A 20807-nucleotide genomic window follows, 5' to 3' on the forward strand; every position below is an offset into this window, starting at 1 on the left:
CAGCTGGATGGAGAAGGTGCCCTCATGCTCTGTGGATATAACAGGAAGCTGCCTGAATTTAGTGATAAAATTATCACCCTGCACCAGATTAAACATTCTTTATCTTTTTTGTTTGCTGACTTGGTTTATCTTGTTTTGTTTCCTGAAATGTATTCTTTGACAGATTCTGTGGCAACAGCATCCGGGCCACTACTAGTTGAAGTTGCCAAAACTCCTGGCGCCAGCCTTGGGGTTGCCCTAACTACCTCAGTGTGCTGTAACAAACAGGTCATCGTCATAGACAAAATCAAATCTGCAAGTATTGCAGACAGGTGAGTGTCACAGCAGATATCTGCTGATTAGCTCTGTGGAAGTACTTTAAAATGTCATACACATGCTTATATAATATGCACATTTACGTACTTAACATACATACAGTTTAAAAAAAAAAAGGAGTCCTGTTGCCAATTTCTACAAATTTCACACAAGAAGACAATTTATTGTTGTGAGCCTTAAAAATCATAACTAGCCGATCAGCCCTTTGTTATGAAAGGTCACTTCGTCCAGACACCTGCTGTGTCCTTTATCAATAGAAAAAAAGAAGCACACACATTTACTTACTGCTTTTCAATAGAAAAAAAGAAGCACACACATTTACTTACTGTTTTCCCATGGAAAAACGAATTCCTGTTTTCGATATAGGGTAAGAAAACTGATCTTTATTAAGCCCCGTTCAGAGAGGTCATGGGTTTTTCTGCATCATTAACAATTAAATCCTACTATCAGAAATATTACTCCTTTTTGGAAAAGTAGGTAATACAATATTCTCAAAACGATGTGATTTTTAAAGACAAGCCTGATACTGTCATAGTTTGTTAATCTTAACGGCTTCAGTCAAGGGTCTCTTAAATGCCGTTACAGTGTTATGATAAGAACGGAATTCATTTTCCCCATTCCTATTTTACATTTGTAAGGTAAAGGCACAAGAGGCAAAAAGATTGCTTTTCCACATAATAAAATTGTCTTTACACCTCCTGGTAAGAAAACCCCACTTTCCATACCCGAAGCATCCTAAGTAAATCACCATAGAATAGAATCCTATTTCCAGACAGAAGGGGTGCCTTGAAATGTCCTTGCCCTGATAAGCAGATTCCCACCATGGAAATCCTTAGAGAGACCTCTGCTATTCCACTATGTGCGTCTCCAGCCTCCTTCTCCCTTTGTGTCCTGGGCTGCCTCTCTCCTGGGGCACCGTGACCCACAGCAACCTGAGGTGAGGGTGGCCTACAGCTCCAGTGTTCACTCCACCCCATGCAGGCATTCACAGTGGCAGCCACTGGTGCCGGGGTGCTCTCCAGCTCCCTGGTGCTTCAACTGTCTGCCTCTGTTTTGTTTTGTTTTTTCCCACTCCACAGTGTGTAACAAGCATAAGTGTGTCCACTTGACTGGTCTAGTGGGTGCTAACTGCTGTGTTACTGTTCTCAATTCACTCCGTAGCCAGTCAGTGTCTTGTTCAGCAAAGTGTAGCTGCTAGACCCCTGCCCCTAGCTCTCCCCTCAACTCCCCATGTGAGTCTGGTTTCACTGCTCTTAACTCCCGCGTAATGGCTGTTCTGTGCTAACGAACGTTGGACTCCAGATTAACAAAACAGAGGGCCGTAATAAAGAACTGGTCAATGGGAAGCCTCTATGAAAAGATTCCGAGGAAGCAGTCACTGAACCGCTCCATCATCCTCATATGTGAGACCCTCGGCCAGTTCAGCACACCGCATCTGAAGATGCTGAGTGACCGACAGCCCATAATTGTGAACAAAAGAACCTAAGAGAAAGAAATGTCAGAGGAACAAAATCAGGAGAGAAAAAAAAAATTCTCTTCTCCACACCCCTCTTTCCCTTAGTGTATAGATAGCATCTCCATCCTCACCCCAAGATGTTTAAGGACAAGATATTTTTATTTTTATTTTTTTATTTTTATTTTTTTTTTTTGGTTTTTCGAGACAGGGTTTCTCTGTGTAGCTTTGCGCCTTTCCTGGAACTCACTTGGTAGCCCAGACTGGCCTCGAACTCACAGAGATCCGCCTGCTTCTGCCTCCCGAGTGCTGGGATTAAAGGTGTGCGCCACCACCGCCCGGCCGACAAGATATTTTTAAAGATAAGAGAATAAGAAAATCATTTTTTCTGCATTTTCCATATGATTTTCACATTCCGATTCAGACCTAACATGCCTAAAATATAATAGGTAATATTTTCTACTAACGTTGAATTTTTTAAAATTAATGCTAATTGCGTAAGACTCTAACTATGGAGAGCATGAAAGTCTCCTTCTGAAGAGGAAGATTTTTTTTTCATGCTGTCCTTTCTCCTCCCTGTAGATGTGGGGCGCTACATGTGGGCGACCATATCCTCTCCATTGACAGCACGAGCATGGAGTACTGTACGCTCGCAGAAGCGACCCAGTTCCTGGCCAACACCACTGACCAGGTCAAGCTGGAGATTCTCCCGCACCATCAGACCCGCCTGGCCCTGAAGGGACCTGACCACGGTGAGAGGAGCCTTCCCGATCCTTCTCTTTATCTCACTCTTCCTGTTTCCTTCTGACAGAGAGTTAGGAAGACAAGGATGTCTCCCTTTATCCTATTACCAGCTTATCTTCATTCACCCTTCTGCATCTTCAGAGTCCCCTTTTTACAAGCATGCATAGTTACCGGAAACCCCAAAACAGAAGAAAGAAATACTGAAATTGAAATTTCAGGCTAGAACTATTTGTGTGTTTGCTGATTTTTTTTTTTTCTGTGTGTGTGTGTTTGCTTAAACTTTGCTGTAAATTGAGTATTATGGGAAGGAAAATGATTTGACTTCCTGATGGTCCACAGTGAATTTTGACTATCTGAAAAGGACAATGAAAGCAAGCATTAAAACTCACAAAACAAACCAACCAACCAACAAACCAAAACCATAAAACCAAAACCACACTTAGCAGCAAGGCGGCCAGGAAGAGCTGCCTTGCCAAGGACATCACATAGCGTTAACCTTTGCAGCCCTTTCCCACCACCATCAAGTCTCTGAATGAAATGTTTTTGCTATTCTAAAATAACATATAACAAATTCATATTAATAGCAGATCCATTCAATACTCATCAGGGAGAGACTGTTGGATGAAGGGTTGATTTCTGTGTTTTTGTCAATTTGCTGGAATATTAATACCCTAGGATAGAGAACACACTTTCTGCCAAGGAGAGTGAGAATGATAGACTCCTTGTTGGTAAACAGAGTCAGCTGAGGGAATCTGCGTTCTCACTGTCGTGCGGTGTCCAGATAAGTTTTCTCAAAGTATAAAACCATCCTCTTGGGCATCTTAAACAAAATATGGAACCAACACAAGACCATGAGCCATGAATCCAGGAAGTCAGTGTGTCTGGTGGAGTCTTCGTTCCAATTCCTTTGCCACCTATTAAAGCACACTCCACCACCCCTTTGTCAGTCCTGGAAGCAGGAGGCCTCCCTACTGTTGGCCATTTTAACTGAAAGAGGAGCATGTGCTTTTCTGCAATTAGCAGCAGCCGGGTTTTCTAGCGTTGGAATTTTGCTTGTGGGAAGGTCATTTGCATTGTGTTTCTCACCTTCTAAAAAGGCACTGCACTTCTCTACAGGGGGACTTAAAAAAAAAAAAGAAAGGGACGAAATAATTTTCATACTGAATGAGTCAGCTGGATGCAACCTTTTTTAATTAAATGGAGCTTAGACAGCCCCGAAGCTAATGATAATCTCTAGTACAGCGTGTTGCCCTTATCAGATTTTAATTTGACACATTGGAGTGGGGAAATGATGCAACATAGGCAGGTTAGGATTGGAAATCAGCACAGCTGAATTGAGGCTCCAAGGAGCTAGAGGATGCTGAGGCTAGGGATGTGGGAACGTGCCCAAGGTCTCACCCCGAGCCCTCGAGGTGTGGGATGGCTAAGACTGTGGGTCTTCTCGGTATATATGAAGTCAACATCGGACTTTGAGTACAGAAGTTTTAAGACTGCATGCTGTGCTTTTGGGGGGAGATGTGCCTTCATGTCTGGAATCAGTAAGTCAGAAATGTAAGCAAACCCTTTCAAAATGTTACTGGGTTGTTTTTTTTGTTTTGTTTTGTTTTTTGTTTTTTTAGCAACCTCATTATTTTACTTTTTCTGCCCTGATGCAAATCTTAAATAGTTCAAATGGTTCCCAACTCATGAAATATTAAATATTTTTACCTGCCAAGATAATTTGAAAAGATGAAGCATTTATACGCCGAACTAACTGTATGCAGCAAGAACACACTGTTTTTCTTTTCCTGGAAGTGCTGACGTCATTGATATTTGTCCGGCAGGAGGCTAACAGTCTAGAGCTGACTGTCCTCCTTATTAGGCATATTAGTGTCGCCCCTATGTTTTACATCAAAAGCAGACTCTCTAAAATAAGTAGTGGCCTTTAAACACCATCATATCTTAGTCCTGAGAGAAAATGGTTGAAAGAGAATGTGGGGTGGCTTTGCAATTCTCAAGCTTCTAATTTTTGTATTAGTAAGGTCTGACATATTTTCATCATTCTCCAAAAATATCAGTTCTGGTTGCTTTCTCCAGTCTGCGGTGCCTGGGAACTGTTTCTCTTATCTCATGAAAATATGAAGATCCAACATTTTTCCAAATTTGATTAGCAACAAAGCATTCATCACAGTGATTCTAGAGCAATGTGGAAAAGGACGAGCCAACTCTCCCTGGTAAACACCTGTAGTCACAACACTGGCAATGGTGGCCTTTTCAGGGCTAGCTGTGCCGCTCAGGGGGAGCATGCTTGCCTAAGCGCGTACCCTATGGTCTAGAGTTGCCTCCCCAGCAACACAGTTAAAAGGGAAAATATTAGTTTTCATTGAAGTTGAAGTTTTCCCACTGCACATTTTGGGGAGACATAAACTTGACTGAAGGAAAGGGGGCTCTAGGAAAGTCAGTGTGGCCAGTGGCCACTAGGCTTCATTTGTTCAAAGCAGAAAAATACATCATTCTATGATCTCCGGGACCAACCACCAGACTACCTGTCACCCATTCTAGGGTGACAGGGCAAGAGAACACAATGAGGAAAACAAAAGACAGTACTTTGTGTGTCCTAAGTATCTGAGGACATACGCTGGCATGGGAAGCACCGTGGTTTCAGTTTGTTGTCTCATCTGGAGCAAGGGCTTTAGAAGACTACAGGAAGAGGAAGTGCAGCATGGTGGCTGTGGGCCGAGCTCTAGAGCCGACTTCCAGAGACTTCATTCTGACGACAACTCTTGGGACCGTAAGAAAGCCACCCGACTTTTTCTGTCCCTCGAGTTCTTCATCTGTAAAGTGTGGGTGATAGTCATGCTCACCTCATCAGAATACCATAAGCAGCATCACCCAAGACCCCATGAAAAGGCAGCTAATGCAGCATCAGGGATGCAGGAAGAGTATGATGAACATATACCACTATTATGGCACAGTTAAGTAAAAGAGTGCCTGTGAGTTCCCTCTACAAAATGCAAGAAAATGCCCAAAATGTAACATCTTACCACTAATCTCCTAGGATACTTATTTAATATGTGAGTATCAGACATACCACTTTAAAATATAAATGACTTGGAGTATACATTCCAAATGGGCATTAAATGTGCTCTCTATCCATGTTAGTCTTAAAATACCTTTTGCAAAAGCCCTTCATATATCATGAGTCCAACTTCTTGCATCATTTATATCATTTTACCTCATCATCATTGTACATATATAAAGACTTAGTCCCTGATAGTAGTTCTGGCCTCGTTCTCATCTGCCTACAACAACTGGCCCTGGGATAGGGTACACAGTAGGTGATCAGCAATACCTTCCTTAAGGATTCACTGATTTGGCTTGACGATTCTAATAAATGTTCAGTAGTTCTCAGAGTACTCAGTAAAGAGCTGAGGTAGGGGTAGAATTCTGAGGTCTGTTCACTCTAGCCTGGCTTCATTAAAAACACAGACAACACCTTGTTAAGAGGACAATAGAGTGGCTGTGATGGCTGATTAGCCAGACCCAGCACTAACAGCACCTTGTGACAAGGTGTCTTGTGTGCCACAGAGTAAAACAAAGATGGGTGGGGGGAAAAACAAACAAACACTAGTGTCTTGCCTAAAATACTCCTTTATCTCAAGGGAAAAGCTGTTGCCAGGCAGATGTCAATCATTATGTCCTGGGTACCATTCTCATCTCTAGGAAGCAAGACAAGTAGAGCTCTATTCTTACAGGATGTGCATTCTGGTATAAAGAGACTGTTAACATGTATTGTATCCTAAGGCCATTTCAGGAGGTAATAAGGGATGCACAGGATACATAGCAGTTAGTGAGCTAACATGGAGATGGCAGCTGCTTCCCCCAGGAAGGTCAGCGTTAGCTCTTCAGTAGCGATAGCCCCGGAGCTAAGGCCTGAATGATGAGAAGGAGCTAGCTGTACCAACAACGGGAGGGAGCCAAGGAGGCACAAAAGCCACAATGAAACAAGGAAGGTGGCCAACCAGCTCGTTCACAGAAGCATAAGACAAGTGTGGCTGAAAGATACGGATGGATAGTAAATGATCCAGAAAAAAAAAAAAATGAGAAAGTAGACTGTCTGATTCTCCTTGCAATATAAGCCATGGACACAGGAGTGACATGACTGAACACATACATTCAAAAGTTCCCCTACATGTGTTATGGATTCTGGAAAGCAGGTGCAGGATGTGGATCAGAGGGCCAAGTGTGGTGGTACTGCGGTGGTCTAGAAGGAGATAGTGACTGAGACTGAGAGAATCCATAGACACAGGGACCCCAAACCAGCTATTCCTGCAGAAGGAAAGGTCCAGTTCCAGACCATAAAATTCCAGTGTCTGTGAAAAGGGTTGCCTTTAAAGACTTGGGACAAATCTTCTAAAATCGAAGTGTCAAGGGAGTGGAACTTGTTGACAAAGATCGCATATTGCCCTTAAGGACATTCTGTTGTCGGCAAGTAGCTGGAACAGTGGGGAGCATCGGCGCTGTTACCCGTAGCTCACTTGCCTGTGTTCTGTGGATCAGCACCAGGCTGAGCACACCGTAAGCGCATAATTCCCACAGCAGGAAGAGAAGCTTTCATGAGCCAGTGACTATGAAAACACTGAGGCGGAGTAGCTGGCAAGGTCAAAGAGAAAGTGAGGGACAAAGACAAGTCAGTGAAGCCCAGGGCAGCCTCACTCCAGGAGACCTGTCCATGCTAGAGCTTTTGCTCCAGAGAGGGTGAGAAGGGCGAGGGATGCCCTCCCAGGCTGTTACCTCAGGAACAGTCATTTGCATGCATGCCAAGCCTTCAACTGCTTTGTGTGAGTCACTACTGCAACTCTTTCAGATTCTTAGCCATAGAATCATAAATGCACATCAAAATTCATGGTTGTTTTCAACTCTTCGAGATCATTCAGTGAAAAAGTATCTATCAGACACAGTGACATAGTTCTAATACTATTCATTTTCCAGAATGCCAGATAGAAATTTAATTTTTCCTTGTTTTGAAGGCAAAGCCTTTGATCTGGTTAATTTCAGGGTGTGAACTTATTTTTTTGCAACATTTAAATAATAAAGTTTAAAATTAAAAATTACAAAATATAGCCCAGGCTGACCTCATATTTGCTGTGTAGCTTGTGATGGCCTTAAACTTTGGATTCTCCTGCCTTTCTGCCTCTTGAATGCTGGGGTGATAGACATGTGCCACCATGCCTGGTTTATGCACGCCGAGTACCAAACCCAGGGTTCTTGTAAGCAACAGGAGCACTCTACCAATCACACCAATCCGCACCCACAAAATTCAAGTCTTAATAACAGCAAATTTAGAATGGAAACATGCTAAACTTTTTTTTTTTTACAAAAATGAAAGGGACACCCAAACTTTGAAGTTAACCTCATAACAATTTTGATGCTGTATGAATGAAATAAAATAATATTAAACCAAATGTTTCCCATACAAATAAACCTTTTAAAAATTCATGAACTATATTGAGACTTTTCTCCTTATTAGGAAAGAGGAAAGATTCTGATAGGCGCAGATGATTACGACGGCTCATTGTTGAGGAGAATCAAGTCGGAGGGATGGATAGCGGTGTAATTAAAACGTCAGGGTCGTAAATTGGGCCCTGTGACTGTTCCAGCTCGGGCATCACAAGCCAGCATGATTAACTGTTCCTTCTCCTCCTTTTCTTCAAAGAAGTGCTTCTCACTGACCAAGATTTGCAAAGCTTTAATTACTAATTGCGTGCCATAGATCTTCATGGGGATGACTTTTAAGTTTAAAAAAAAAAATGTTTTTTAATCTCTGCAGTGAAGCGCAGGGGGAGATTAGAAATTGATTCAGTAGTCATTTTAAAGGGAGAAAAGATGGGCTGGGGAAAAGGCATGCATTATTCTCGGGAAGATGAAAAGTCTCCATGGCTGGTGTTAATCATCTCTTTTGCTGACCATTTAGAAAAGGGTAAAACCAAGTAGATTTCTTTTTTTTTTTTTCCTTTGCAAGCAGCTTTCATTTCTGTTAACAATTTTTCCTTTTCTTTTTTTTTAATTTGTGCAATTCAGTTACTTTTTCCTCTTTTTTTTTTCTTTCTTTTTTTTTTTATTTCGTTTTTGGTTCTTTGTTTTCCTCGTTCCTCATCATCACGTCATATGGGCAGTGAAAATTCAAAGGAGCAGCAGACAACTTCCCTGGGATTCCTGGGCCAGCAACCCGAGCAGCCTTCACACCAACCATCACCATAATCCGTACCACCCAGACCATTGCAGAGTGCCGGCCCTGACTTTCCCGAAAGTGCCTCCTCCAAACAGTCCTCGTAATGTTCCACACTTTCTCCTCCTGGTCCTTTATTTGGTTATCTTCTCCTCATTGCCTCCTTCCCCTAACTTACGACATCTCCAGCTTCGTGGGTGTGGCCTGCTTCCTGTTGTCACTGTTGCTTCGTACTAACAACGTGTCCTTTCTGGCCTCTGGCTTCTTCTTTTCTACTGTCATTATGAAAGGACGCAAGGGGATGGCCAGGTCGCTTAATGATAGGTGGCTTGCCTTGCATGTGTGAGGCCCCGAGTTCAAACCAAAAAACAATACAGAGAGAAAAATGTGTAAATGTTCAGAAGGCTTTATAAGCAGCTCAGGAGACAACTCAGAACGTTGGAGTGTGGTGGTCTCAGATCTCCATGTATGTGAATCACTTAAGACATCCATGTCAGAAAATACCCCCAAAATGACATTGTGTGCACTGATGTCTTAAGTTATTAATGGAGAAATCCATTTTAATCTTTGTTTTTGTCTAAAGTAAAGTTCATAGTCTGTGTGTGCGTACCCACATGCTATGGAGGACCCTGTTCCTCAAAAATCACAAACTCATGTGACTCTAAGATTCTTAAGCGCTGACTCCAGGGCCTGGTCTCTGTCCAGATGTGGGATACTGACTAACTGTGGCTGTGTGTCATATGTCCCTTTGGGTTGTTGCTGGGTTGGCAGGGGTGGCAGGCTCAGGCCCCACCTCGGAATGCTCCATGCCAAGTCTCCACTCTCTTCCAGCGGCGATGGTGTCCTCATCTTCTCCTACCTCCATGAGTGCGTACAGCCTGAGTTCCCTGAACATGGGGACTTTACCTCGAAGCCTCTACTCCACTAGCCCACGAGGAACCATGATGAGGAGGAGGCTGAAAAAGAAAGACTTCAAAAGCTCACGTAAGTGGAATGCTAACTAGGGGATCCATTTGGTCCCCAGAAAAATGTGCGCATCCTCTAAAAGGTAAGGTAATTAGGGAGATGCTGTGTAGCCGGTAACTCTGGGCTAAGGACCATGACGGAAACCCGTCATCTGTCGGGTAATGCGTACACTGAATATAACTTCAGACTGATTTAGCTTGTACTACCTTTTCCTACAATGACTTTGCCTATAACAATTTTGTTTCCTTTCTCTTTTAATGTCATTTGAGATGCCTTTCTACTCTGGGTAGCTTCAGGCATAAACATCTGTTGTTCATATCGTATCCCTTCTAAAGTTGTTGTGCACAGACTTTGCCCCTCATTTGTTAAGTAGGAGACTTGTACATTTGTTTAACACAATCAGTTTCATATTCTGTTTCTTAACCTTCTTTCAAAAACAGTGAGTTTGAGCATTCCTTTTCAAATTCTCATTCCCCAGTTTCCTTTACCTTTGTCTAATGACTGGACACGGAGACTCACCTCTGTTGCATGTACTTCTTGGGTTTAATATAATATTTTTATTTATTCTTTATACATTCATACAATGTATTTCAGCCATATAAATGCCCCCACCCCCTCTCCAACTGCTTTGGGATTCTTCCACGTTCTCCTCCCAGCTGCTTGTAATGCTGCCCATATAGGCACGGGGTATCCACTGGAAAATGGTTGGCCTGCAACCTTGAAGAACAGTGACTGTCCTCCCTTCAAACAGCCATCAACTGTCAATAGCTCCTCAGCTTGGAGTGGAGGCGCATGTGCCCCTCCCACATCCTCCCTGTGTAGTTAGAGTTTTTCTCTCCAGGTCCCGCCAAGCCCCAGCAGTCCCATAGCCCACTTATAAAATAAACATACAGACGCTTATATTATTTAAACTGCTCGGCCATTAGCTCAGGCCTACCATTGTCTAGCTCTTACTCTTATACTCAGCCCATTTCTGTTAATCTTTATGTTGCCACGTGTTCCATGGCTTTACCTGTTGCCTCTACATGATGCTCCCTGGATGGCAGGCTGGCGTCTCCTCCTCTCCGCCTTCCTGTTCTCTTAATTCTCCTCTCTGCTAGTCCCACCTATACTTCCTGCCTGGCTACTGGCCAATCAGTGTTTTATTTATCAATCAATCATCCACAGTACTTCCCCTTTTTCTTTTTTTTGCTTACAGACTGTATGGCCGTGGCAGGCTTCTTACTATCTAGTTCCTCTATCCTAAATTAACCCATTTCTATAAATCTATACCTTGCCACATGGCTCGTGGCTTACCAGTATCTTACATGTTGGAACTCATGACGGTGGCTGGCAGTGTCTCTCTGACTCAGCCTTCTTGTTCCCAGAATTTTCTTCCCTACTTGTCCCGCCTATATTTCCTGCCTGGCTACTGGCCAATCAGTGTTTTATTTATGCAGAGTGATATCCACAGCATCCCTGGAATGTGGCTTGATCTTGTATAGGTCTAGTGCCTGAAGTCACAGTTGCTGTGAGTTCATGTAAGTGCTAGCCTGCCATGTTGGGAAAATACTGTTTCAAGGCAGTTGCCCACTACCTCTAGCTCCTAGAATTAATCTTAACCATCTTCCTTGATGTTCCCTGAACCTTGATGTGTGTGTGTGTGTGTGTGTGTGTGTGTGTGTGTGTGTCAGGGAGGGGGGGGATATAGATGAATAGACACTTATCCTCTGCATGTTAAGCAGTTATGAGTCTCTGTATTAGCTGCCACCTACCACACAAAGATGCTTCTCTGATGAGGGCCACACTAGACTATGCTGTAGTGATGTGCATTTAGAAGGCAGTTTGGTACTGTGTCCATTTAAGAACTATAGAATTAAGAAAGCTACAAGGATGCTAAAATTCACAAAAGTATTCTAAAGTCTAAGAACTTCAATTCTTGAAAATATTTTCTGGGATATATAGCCAAGCTTATAGAGACGAATAAAGGCTAAGGAAGTATGGCTGGCCATTTGCTCTGAGATAGCATGATCTATATAGAAAGAACAAATGGCTAGATCCTTCTATAGTGAATGAACACGGGTTATCCCTAATTTTTTTCTTTTCTGTTAAAGAATCTGGGTATCTTCCATCTTAATCATATTTAAGAGGAGAAAATGCCCATATTTCCAGCTAGATCTAAAATCATAGTTTAGTGTATACGGTGCCCTGTATCTTTTTTGGTGGCTGTGATTGTGATTCCTATAAAGAAACTGAAAGATGATGGAGTCTACTTCTATGTCTACCATGGAAATGAAGTGGAGGGACATTTGTAAATTACTTCAATAGTGTCCAACCCAGCAATGTCAAGGGTGGTGCTGACAGGAGAAGGGTCTTTCAGCTCTTTAGTTTGTGTGCCAGAGAGTTCTTAGCCCTAGGAGATCTCTCATGAGCCCATCAGTACCACTAATAGTGGGGACAGCAGCTATCACCCACTCTAGGAAGTAATTTCTTCAAGTGGTAGGAACCTGAAGCCTTCACTATGAAGACATGGCCAGCATCTTTAATTTCCTGGTGGTGTACACATCATTTTTGACTTGTTGATCCTTTCTAATGGAAAACTTGGGGGATGTAGAGAGATAGGCCAGTGGCTAAGGATGTGTTCTGCTCTTGCAAAAGGACCCAGGTTCCATTCCCAGTACCCACATCAGGTGTCTCAAAGCCATTGGCAACTCCAGTTCCAGGGGACCCTATGCCATCATCTGGCCTCTATGGGCACCTGCATTCATCACCTATATAGATAGGAAATGGACAGACATGGATAGATAAATGGACACACGCACATTAAAAATAAATTGTGTGTTCAAATATAAGGCTTGTCACCTTTAGTAAATGAAATTAACAATATTTTAAGTTAAGAAAATGAAAGAATGAACTTTGTCAAAGTGAACCAAAAAAAATCTAGATTTCTGTTCGTTTCCTAACTAAGGCGAGAGAAAATTATTTGGCCTGGGCAGAGACTCGTTGCAGCTACTCGGCAAACCAATTATGAGCCTGACTCTACATACTGGGGCCTGTCACCCCAACATTATGTTCTAACTGTAGGGCCTTGAGCAAGGGTCTCAAGCTTTTTATGTTCTTGCTGAAAATGGGGATAATTATAGTACTGACCTTTTGGCAGTAGACAACCAATTCGAGAGAGAGCTACTGGGAGGCTTTATTTGTTAGGGCCGTGAAATTTTGCCACCTGTAGTGACCACCATCTTTAAAGGGGCAGGCTCATGATTTAACAATTACACTTTGCCAAAACCCACAGATCTTGACTTGAAGTGGGTATGTATATATCCCTGTATATTTTTTATGGTATCTTCATGTGCAGTGCTCATTACTAACAGAAAGAGGCTCTATCCCTCAGCAGGACAGAGCCATCACAGTCAAGTCATTAATGTTTGTGTTTCTGCTCTGAAGCCTAGCCACCTGTGCCTGTTAAGTAAAGCCTGCTGTGTTGATTAAGGTCATCAGTGAATATGAAGGACTGTTAATACATCTGCCTGTCTCACCCTGATACTTGCACATCTTGAAATTCGCAACAAGAAACAAAGCTGAGGCCTGACTTTCCCCTCAGCGACTCATAAATTCTCTCTTGAATCAGTACCCAATCATTCAACTGTAGCAAGAAGATAGACAGAAACCTGGGTTGATAATTTCCAGGTCATGTTTGCTGCAGGTGGGAGCCACTAGGGCCCCCAATGACAGTGTATATTACAGGATGTTTATAAAAGCATCTCAAGAAATCATACACTTTATATCTTAATGACTCAGTCAAGCCCAAATGATATGAGCTTTTATTTCCACTTAAAATACATGAAAAATGAGAGTCTTCCAATTTTGGGGGGGAAAGTTCAGAATTTCTTTTCTTTGTTTTGTTGCTTAATATGGCCATTTTAGATGTAAAGAACCCAAGTAACTGAAAATAAAAACTTTATTACCATCCTCACTATATGCCTTGGTTTCTTCCCCTGTTTTTATTTATGTCTTCATTCTGGGCTGCCATTTGCAGCCTAGTTTCTAATAGTTATGTTTCTATAGCAACCAGGCCATTCATGGATGATGAGTCACAGTGAAAGCCACAAAGATAATAAAAAAGTCTCTTTGCTCTATTGTTGATGAGGCCATAGTTTACAAAACAGAACAAGAAATTCTTACATGTATCTGCAGGATAAAGTAAGGACATTGCCAGAAAACAATGACAAGTTCTCACATAAATATCGAAACCCTCATCGTCCAAAGAGGAAGGTACAGAGAAGTCTATAACAACAATATGTTATCTACAGCGAGAAGGTGTAGTTAGTGCTTGTTTCCGAGGGGGGGAGATGAGTTCTGTGAGCGCCAGGCTTTGAGTGGAGTCACAGAGCCCAGGAACAGCTCCAAGCTATGTCACAGTGGAAACCCAGTCCCACTTCTGGAATCTTCCGTGCCCCTCCCCACTGCCAGGGCTACTCCCTTTTCAGCCAGCAAGGCGAAGGCTGCTCCCAGACCCCGTCACCCACTGTCCCAGCGACATGACTGCCCAGTGCTTAGCCCTTCCTGCTCCTGCCGACAGAGCCTGTGGGGTGACCCCGCCTGTTCCCAGTTGACCTGGATTATAGCACACAGCAGAAGGCAGGAAGACACTCCCAGAATGTCCTTTGTTTCTTTGGTCATTATTACTTGCTGCTAGAGAGGGTGAGACTGGGAAGCGCTGAAAGGCAGGAGATGAAGAAACCTTACAGTTTCCACCATCCTTTCCGTCGACCCCTAAGGAAAGGACAGAAGATAAAGGCGGCTCACGGTAAGCTTGCAAGAGTGACCGGTAAGCTTGCATGAGTGACCGTGCCAGGAGTCGGAAAGCAGACAGCTTAGATGCCTCTTCAGCTCTATGTAGAGAAGGAGCTGTCCAGCCCCCACCCCACCCCGAGAATGGATCATGTGATTCACAGTGTGTTGGGTCCACAGCAGGCCAACCTCAACCCTGGAGCTTTAGTGAGGCGGAAGTCTCAAATAGCGGGATCAAACAACAAAAATACATTATCCTATCAAAACCCTGGGGCTCTTTTTTTCTCCCTAAACTTTTTAAACGTTTTTTTTTTTCTATCTGACAATAAAGTTCACAGCCTCTATAATTAACCCATTAAAAATAAACATTCAAAAGTTTAAAAACCACTCACTACCTTTGGTTTCCTGACCTTCCCTGGTATTTGGAAAGACTAATAGAGCTGAAGAATTTGTTCCCCACAAACCTAGAGAGCTATGAGTGGATCTAGCTGTGTGGGTGGAAATGGGGAAGAGTAGATGGACTCTGGGATGCACACTAGGAATGTGCCACACACACATCAAACTCCAGAGGGCGCCTTTCTTCTTTTGCGGGCCAAGCACACTGATGAAGCAGGCTAGTCTCTGCCAACTTATATAGTTGCTTCTTGTGTTCTTCTGGCTCTTGATCTTGAAGTCTACAATTTGTCTTTTTTCAAATGTAATGCTTTCTATGGATTTTAATGCAAGTGTCCACACATCCTGATCCCCACCCTCTTCCCTGCCCACGGCTGGGAAATGGGAGAACCTGGCTGTAGGATCCCACTATGAAGTCTTTCCTTTTCCTCAGGGAGCTGTAAAAAGGGAAACTTCAATGCCCCACCTAGCATCAGAACTCTCCTCAGAGTCTTTATCATGCTGTTTGTCTGTCTGTCTGCCCGTGGTGTTAATAAAATAACTCTTCTTGCAAGCTTCTTACCCCCCAACAATCTCTCAATGTCCCCCTGAATCCAATGTCAGAGACCTTTCACTTACCAATAGGAAATGGTATCTTCTAGTGGTTTTGTGTCATTGATAGCAAAAAGTGTGCTCTAGAAAACAAAATGCACACGTGGAAAAAGTCAGGCTAGAAAACGTATCAGAATGTGTTAGCCCCAAGTCACACGTTGGAATTTTAAGCTGTCCACCACCTGGGCAGCATATAGATGTGAGGACTGCTGCCTTCCCACACACAGTGAAAGCTGTTACCCATAACCCAAATGGGAAAGAATGATGATAGGCCTGTCGGGGGAAAGGCTTTGTTTTTGTTTTGGTTTTTTTTTCTAATTATTTATTACCTCTCTTAATCAAATGGCCCACCTCTCCCTCCCTTATACCAACCGTTCCAGTGATCTTCATGATAGAAAAGTTTGGGTGAGGACTGCTGGTTCTTAACGGTGACTCAGCAGCAAGTGAAGTATAATTTCCAAAAGGAAAATATAGATGACATTATAAAATAGTTCATTAAAGAAGAGATCATTTGACAATAGAATGGAGAAATCCCTGAGCACTACAGAACCCAGATATATGTATGTTAGAATGGCTGAAATAAAAGCCCAAAACAGGGCATTGAAAATAAAAGTGGAGAAGGTTATACAACCCTGAGAGGTGGGCAATTTGAGACGACAGGGAATCGTGAGTCAAAGGCTACTTTCAGATTTCCAGACCAGAAGACTAGAACATGATCATCTTGTCATAGACCTCAGGGAGGAAATGAGAAAGTCAGGATTACTTCCCTAATTTAGAAAACAATTTGAAGTCCTTGGAGATGTGTCTGTAGATGATGAAATTCTCCGCGGTGGGGAAAAAAAAAATTCCTCACTGACACTAGAGGGAGAGAGAAGATTCTGCAAAGGTCATAGGCTGGTGAGGGCCGAAATGAGCGAGCTGAGCACAGAACCAAGGTTGAGAATCTGTTTCATGGACCAGAGGATGGAGAAGGTACAGCCAGGGGCTGATACAGTGAGAAACTGATATCAAATCTTCACCGACACCTAAAGAGCAATTTACAAGAAAGGGAATATTCCTGGACCCAGTCACTATGCAGCAGTTAGAGTGAATGGGGCCATTGATTTTTTTTTTTCTTAGCAATCAGAGTCATCAGTGAGAGCAGCTTTGGCAGAGAGCAAAAGGAGACAAATTTGCAGCAGAGTCGGAATCAGCACAAATCGGCAGAGCAAGGTCAGAGAAGCTAGGAGAGTGAGTGGGACAGTTTAGAAAAGTGACATCGTCCATGACATGGAATCCCAGAAGGGCTAGAATGTGGAGAAAATAAAAAAAAAAAAGTCACCAAGAAGAATTGTGGTAGTCCATGCCTGGAATCCTATTACATGAGTGGTGGGAACTCTTGGGAAGGTCAGAAGTTCAAGATTCTCTTCAGCTTCATGGGCAGCAATTCTGTGACCAACCTGGACTCCCTGAGACTGTGACTCAAAGTAGAAAAGAAGCAGTATAAGAAAGAGTTAACGATGAATGGGGAAATTAGGAAAGAGGAGAAGGAAGAGATCAGTTGGGGGAGAAGAGACCCAAGAGGTTGGGGTGAAATGTTATCTATGAAACACTCGTTAAATGGGTGAACCTTGTCCTTCTCTTAGGAAGTGACATGTGACCCTTTATAAGGATGGAAGTATTTGAAATAGATCCTTAAGGAATTAAATTAGGGGAACATATATGCCAACAAAGGATTCTAGGGCCCAGTAGACCATAATAAGAATTTAGAGCTTTTTGTTTTTTTCCCCCTGACAGGTTTCAACAGTTCAGTACCAGACGGGGAGTTGACTAGGCATAACCAAAGAACAGAAAGTATATTAGCAAATCATGCAGTGTTTAAGAATCTCTGATGGTTACAGATGCTTCTCTGAAGTGGTCCCCAGGCTTCCAAGTACAGTGTGGAGAGAAAGGATAGAAATGAAAGGCAACAGATAGATAGATGAGGGCTTCACCACTACAGGCCCCAGGGTCTCATGTGACTCTGTGGGAAGAACTTTGGAGTCTTCCATCCCTGCTGCAGCTAGTGTTCTGTTTATATTTAAATTATAAAGGTGTGTGTGTGTGTGTGTGTGTGTGTGTGTGTGTGTGTGTGTGTGTGTGTGTATGCTTTCATTTAAAGAGGAACACTCTGTTGCACGTAACACCGTTTGAACCGCCGTAGGCCTGGAGACAAGGAACAGGAAATATTACTACAAATTAGAGAAGAAACTTAGATCATAGGAGCCAGGAAAGTCACTAATACAGGATGTGGTTTAAAAGGAGGATTCAAGTGTTAAGGTCTTGGGGATCTTTTAAAGGAAGATGGGATGCAGCCATGGGCTGTGTTGACAGAGAGCTGAAGAAGGATGGCTTTCTTAGAAAAGGGGCATTGAGGGAGCTGAAGTGCCATGAAGCGAGTGTGTTTGAAGGTTGTCACCACGATAAGGACAGAGAAAGCGAAAGGTTTAAGTTAGGATATGGGAGAGTCGGCAGCAAGAAAATGGGGAAATTAGAAAAATGCGAAAACTAACCTAAAAGATTAGGCAGCAGAAACATGTATAGAGTATGGAATTTTAGATAGCAGTTTGAGAAGGGAAAGCACTGTGAATGAGCAGAGTATCCAAAAAACCCTTCTCTTTGTCCCATGTAAAAGAGGGGGTATGGGTTTCAGTTGGAGCGGGGTTAGGAGTGTCTTTAAATTAAAGTAGGGGGCTAAAAGACCCATTTTGGAGAAAGTGACATTTCAGCCAAGGACCATTGCGCAAGCCATGCTCAAGCACAGGATGCCAGAGCTTGTAGAGAAAGGCATCTAGAAGTAAAGTGGTCCTTTCATGGTCAAAGCTGGGGATAAAAGTAAGACAGAGATGTCTGGCTGGAGGCTCACAGGGGTACCAGAGAATTCAAGACAATGGGTGACTAGAGGCTAAGCAAAAAAGAAAGAAAGAAAGAAAGAAAGAAAGAAAGAAAGAAAGAAAGAAAGAAAGGAAGGAAGGAAGGAAGGAAGGAAGGAAGGAAGGAAGGAAGGAAAGAAGGAAAGAAGGAAAGAAGGAAAGAAGGAAAGAAGGAAAGAAGGAAAGAAAGAAAGGAAGGAAGGAAGGAAGGAAGAAAGAAAGAAAGAAAGAAAGAGAAAAGAAAGAAAGAAAGAAAGAAAAAGAAAGAAAGAACAAAACACGGAGGGCCTGAATTTGGGGGCGAGTGGAATGTATGAAGCTTCATTGATTCACCACTGTGCCCACCCAGTCCTGGAGATAGATTGGGGACCAGCACAGCCGCACCATTCCTGGGACCACATAGAAATGGTGGCCTCAGAACAAAAGGTGGGCGTGTTCATTATCACATATGGCTGAAGTGGGAAAACTTTGACACACCATCCCAGCTCTCCTTTCCAGAGAAAAGGATACAGACATGCCGGGATGGAATGACCTGCCCCAGGGTCTTCTTCAGCTGATGCTTGTTTGTACAGCCCAGGACTAGATGGCATGCTCTAAACTCAAGGTTGTCCTGTTCTCACAGTCTCTTTCCAGTTCCTGGGACTGGGGCAGAGTGTGGCTACACTGGTCATGACCCCAATGTGACAAATTGGGAGATGTATTTACCCTGTTCACCTGGAACCCAATGTTCTGTTCTAAGACCTGTATTTAAACTCCCTCCGTTGCCCTGCCCATGAGCTTCCGTGCTGACATACTCTATTTTGGAAATGCCGGTACTTGTCTGAACTTCCTGTCACCTTCTCCCTGTTTGTCCCTTTAGTGTCTTTAGCCTCTAGCACTGTGGGATTGGCTGGACAGGTGGTTCACACGGAAACCACGGAGGTTGTGCTGACGGCTGATCCTGTCACGGGCTTTGGAATCCAACTGCAGGGCAGCGTGTTTGCCACAGAGACGCTCTCCTCGCCGCCTCTGATTTCCTATATTGAAGCTGACAGCCCAGCAGAGAGGTGGGTTGTTCCCCCCCCTTCCCAGAAGCCTCTCTGCCCTGTATGTCTAACCCCAGCAATCTGTAAATAACTAATAAATAATGTAACAGTGCGCAGTGCGGGGAAAAGCAAAATGTAGTTAACTCTCCATTCTGATGATAAAATTTTATGTTCCCGATCGGTTTGAGAAGCATTATGAGCACCAGTGATTTTATTTAGCAGATTTTGTCCGTTGGAAAACTAGAGGCTGTATTAATTATAAAGGAGAAAAATCTATACCAAAAAAAATGGCTAAAGTTCAACTGAAGTTATTACTCTGCATTGCAGGAATGTCTGTTCATCTTTACTGTCTGTTCATTCTGGTCAGGTTATAGTGCTATCATAGTGATGAATTATTAATATGCTGGATCCTTAAGAACCTCCTTGCCCACAGTTGTTACCATGGGACTCCAGAGTGCAGGGCATTGCAATTGACCAAACGTGCTCGCCAGTAGCCTTGGCTTAACAAGATCAAACGGTTAGGCTATTTTGTAAAGATTAGATGAGGTGGAGTGGCCAACTCAACTCCATGATTGTTTAACTACAGCCTCTCTCGTGTGGTTCTGAACTAGATGTGGGGTGCTGCAGATTGGAGACAGAGTCATGGCCATTAACGGAATTCCGACGGAAGACAGTACCTTCGAGGAAGCCAATCAGCTCCTGCGAGACTCTTCCATCACAAGCAAAGTCACACTGGAAATTGAGTTTGATGTTGCAGGTAAAATCTGAACCTCAGATCAGTGATAGAGTCAGGAGAGGGCTGCATGTGACTTACGTCAGCTATGTGGGAGAAAGGGGATGTGTGTGTGTGTGTGTGTGTGTGTATATATATATACATACATACATACATATATATATATATATATATATATATATATATATATATATATATATATATATATATACATGTATCCAACATGTTTTTGTTTAAGAGGCTTGTTGTGTCATTTTGAATTGTTTGTTTTATTCATTAAATGTCCACCCAAGAACTGAAAATCAATATGACAAATCACACAAGCGATATCCACCATGGATGGGGATGTGATTTTGAAAAGTTGTGTCGCCTTGACTCTTTCTAACTTTGCACCTTTGTGCGAGAGAAAGCAGATTCCTTAGACCCAGAAACAAGAACACCTTGTCTGAGAACATGCTGCGGTTAGGTAGGGAGCAGGGAAGACCCATGGGGTGAATGGATACAAGTCCAGTAGGCAAATAATTGACCTTTACTATTAAAGAGCAATTGCACTTGACACTTGTGAGGAGTGACAGGGAGGACAGTTTCACCAGGGTCAAGAAGATTATAACAGATGATAGAAACCATCTCTAAATACAGACAGGGAGGCTAGACATGGACAGCTGCCCAATGGGCAAGGTGAGTGTGAGGAGAACCAGTGGGTAAAAGAAATACT

The 20807-nt window shown here is 43.0% G+C and overlaps 1 protein-coding gene across 12 annotated transcripts in view; it reads left to right on the plus strand.

The window, feature by feature from the left end:
* Grip1 (glutamate receptor interacting protein 1) overlaps nucleotides 1-20807 on the plus strand; it is a 644324-nt gene that overhangs the window by 531801 nt on the left and 91716 nt on the right. For 8 of the 12 annotated variants that reach the window (XM_052753454.1, XM_052753458.1, XM_052753452.1 and 5 more), the window contains 6 exons: nucleotides 164-311; nucleotides 2351-2520; nucleotides 8668-8823; nucleotides 9552-9704; nucleotides 19194-19380; nucleotides 19971-20116. In XM_052753454.1, the coding sequence (XP_052609414.1) occupies nucleotides 164-311; nucleotides 2351-2520; nucleotides 8668-8823; nucleotides 9552-9704; nucleotides 19194-19380; nucleotides 19971-20116 (960 nt within the window). The remainder of the gene's footprint in view (nucleotides 1-163; nucleotides 312-2350; nucleotides 2521-8667; nucleotides 8824-9551; nucleotides 9705-19193; nucleotides 19381-19970; nucleotides 20117-20807) is intronic. The other 4 variants (XM_052753457.1, XM_052753460.1, XM_052753453.1 and 1 more) reach the window with 1 other exon arrangement.

The sequence above is a fragment of the Peromyscus californicus genome, unplaced genomic scaffold, assembly GCF_007827085.1.
Source record: "Peromyscus californicus insignis strain IS unplaced genomic scaffold, ASM782708v3 Scaffold_24__1_contigs__length_46423439, whole genome shotgun sequence".
Taxonomy (NCBI): Eukaryota; Metazoa; Chordata; class Mammalia; order Rodentia; family Cricetidae; genus Peromyscus; species Peromyscus californicus.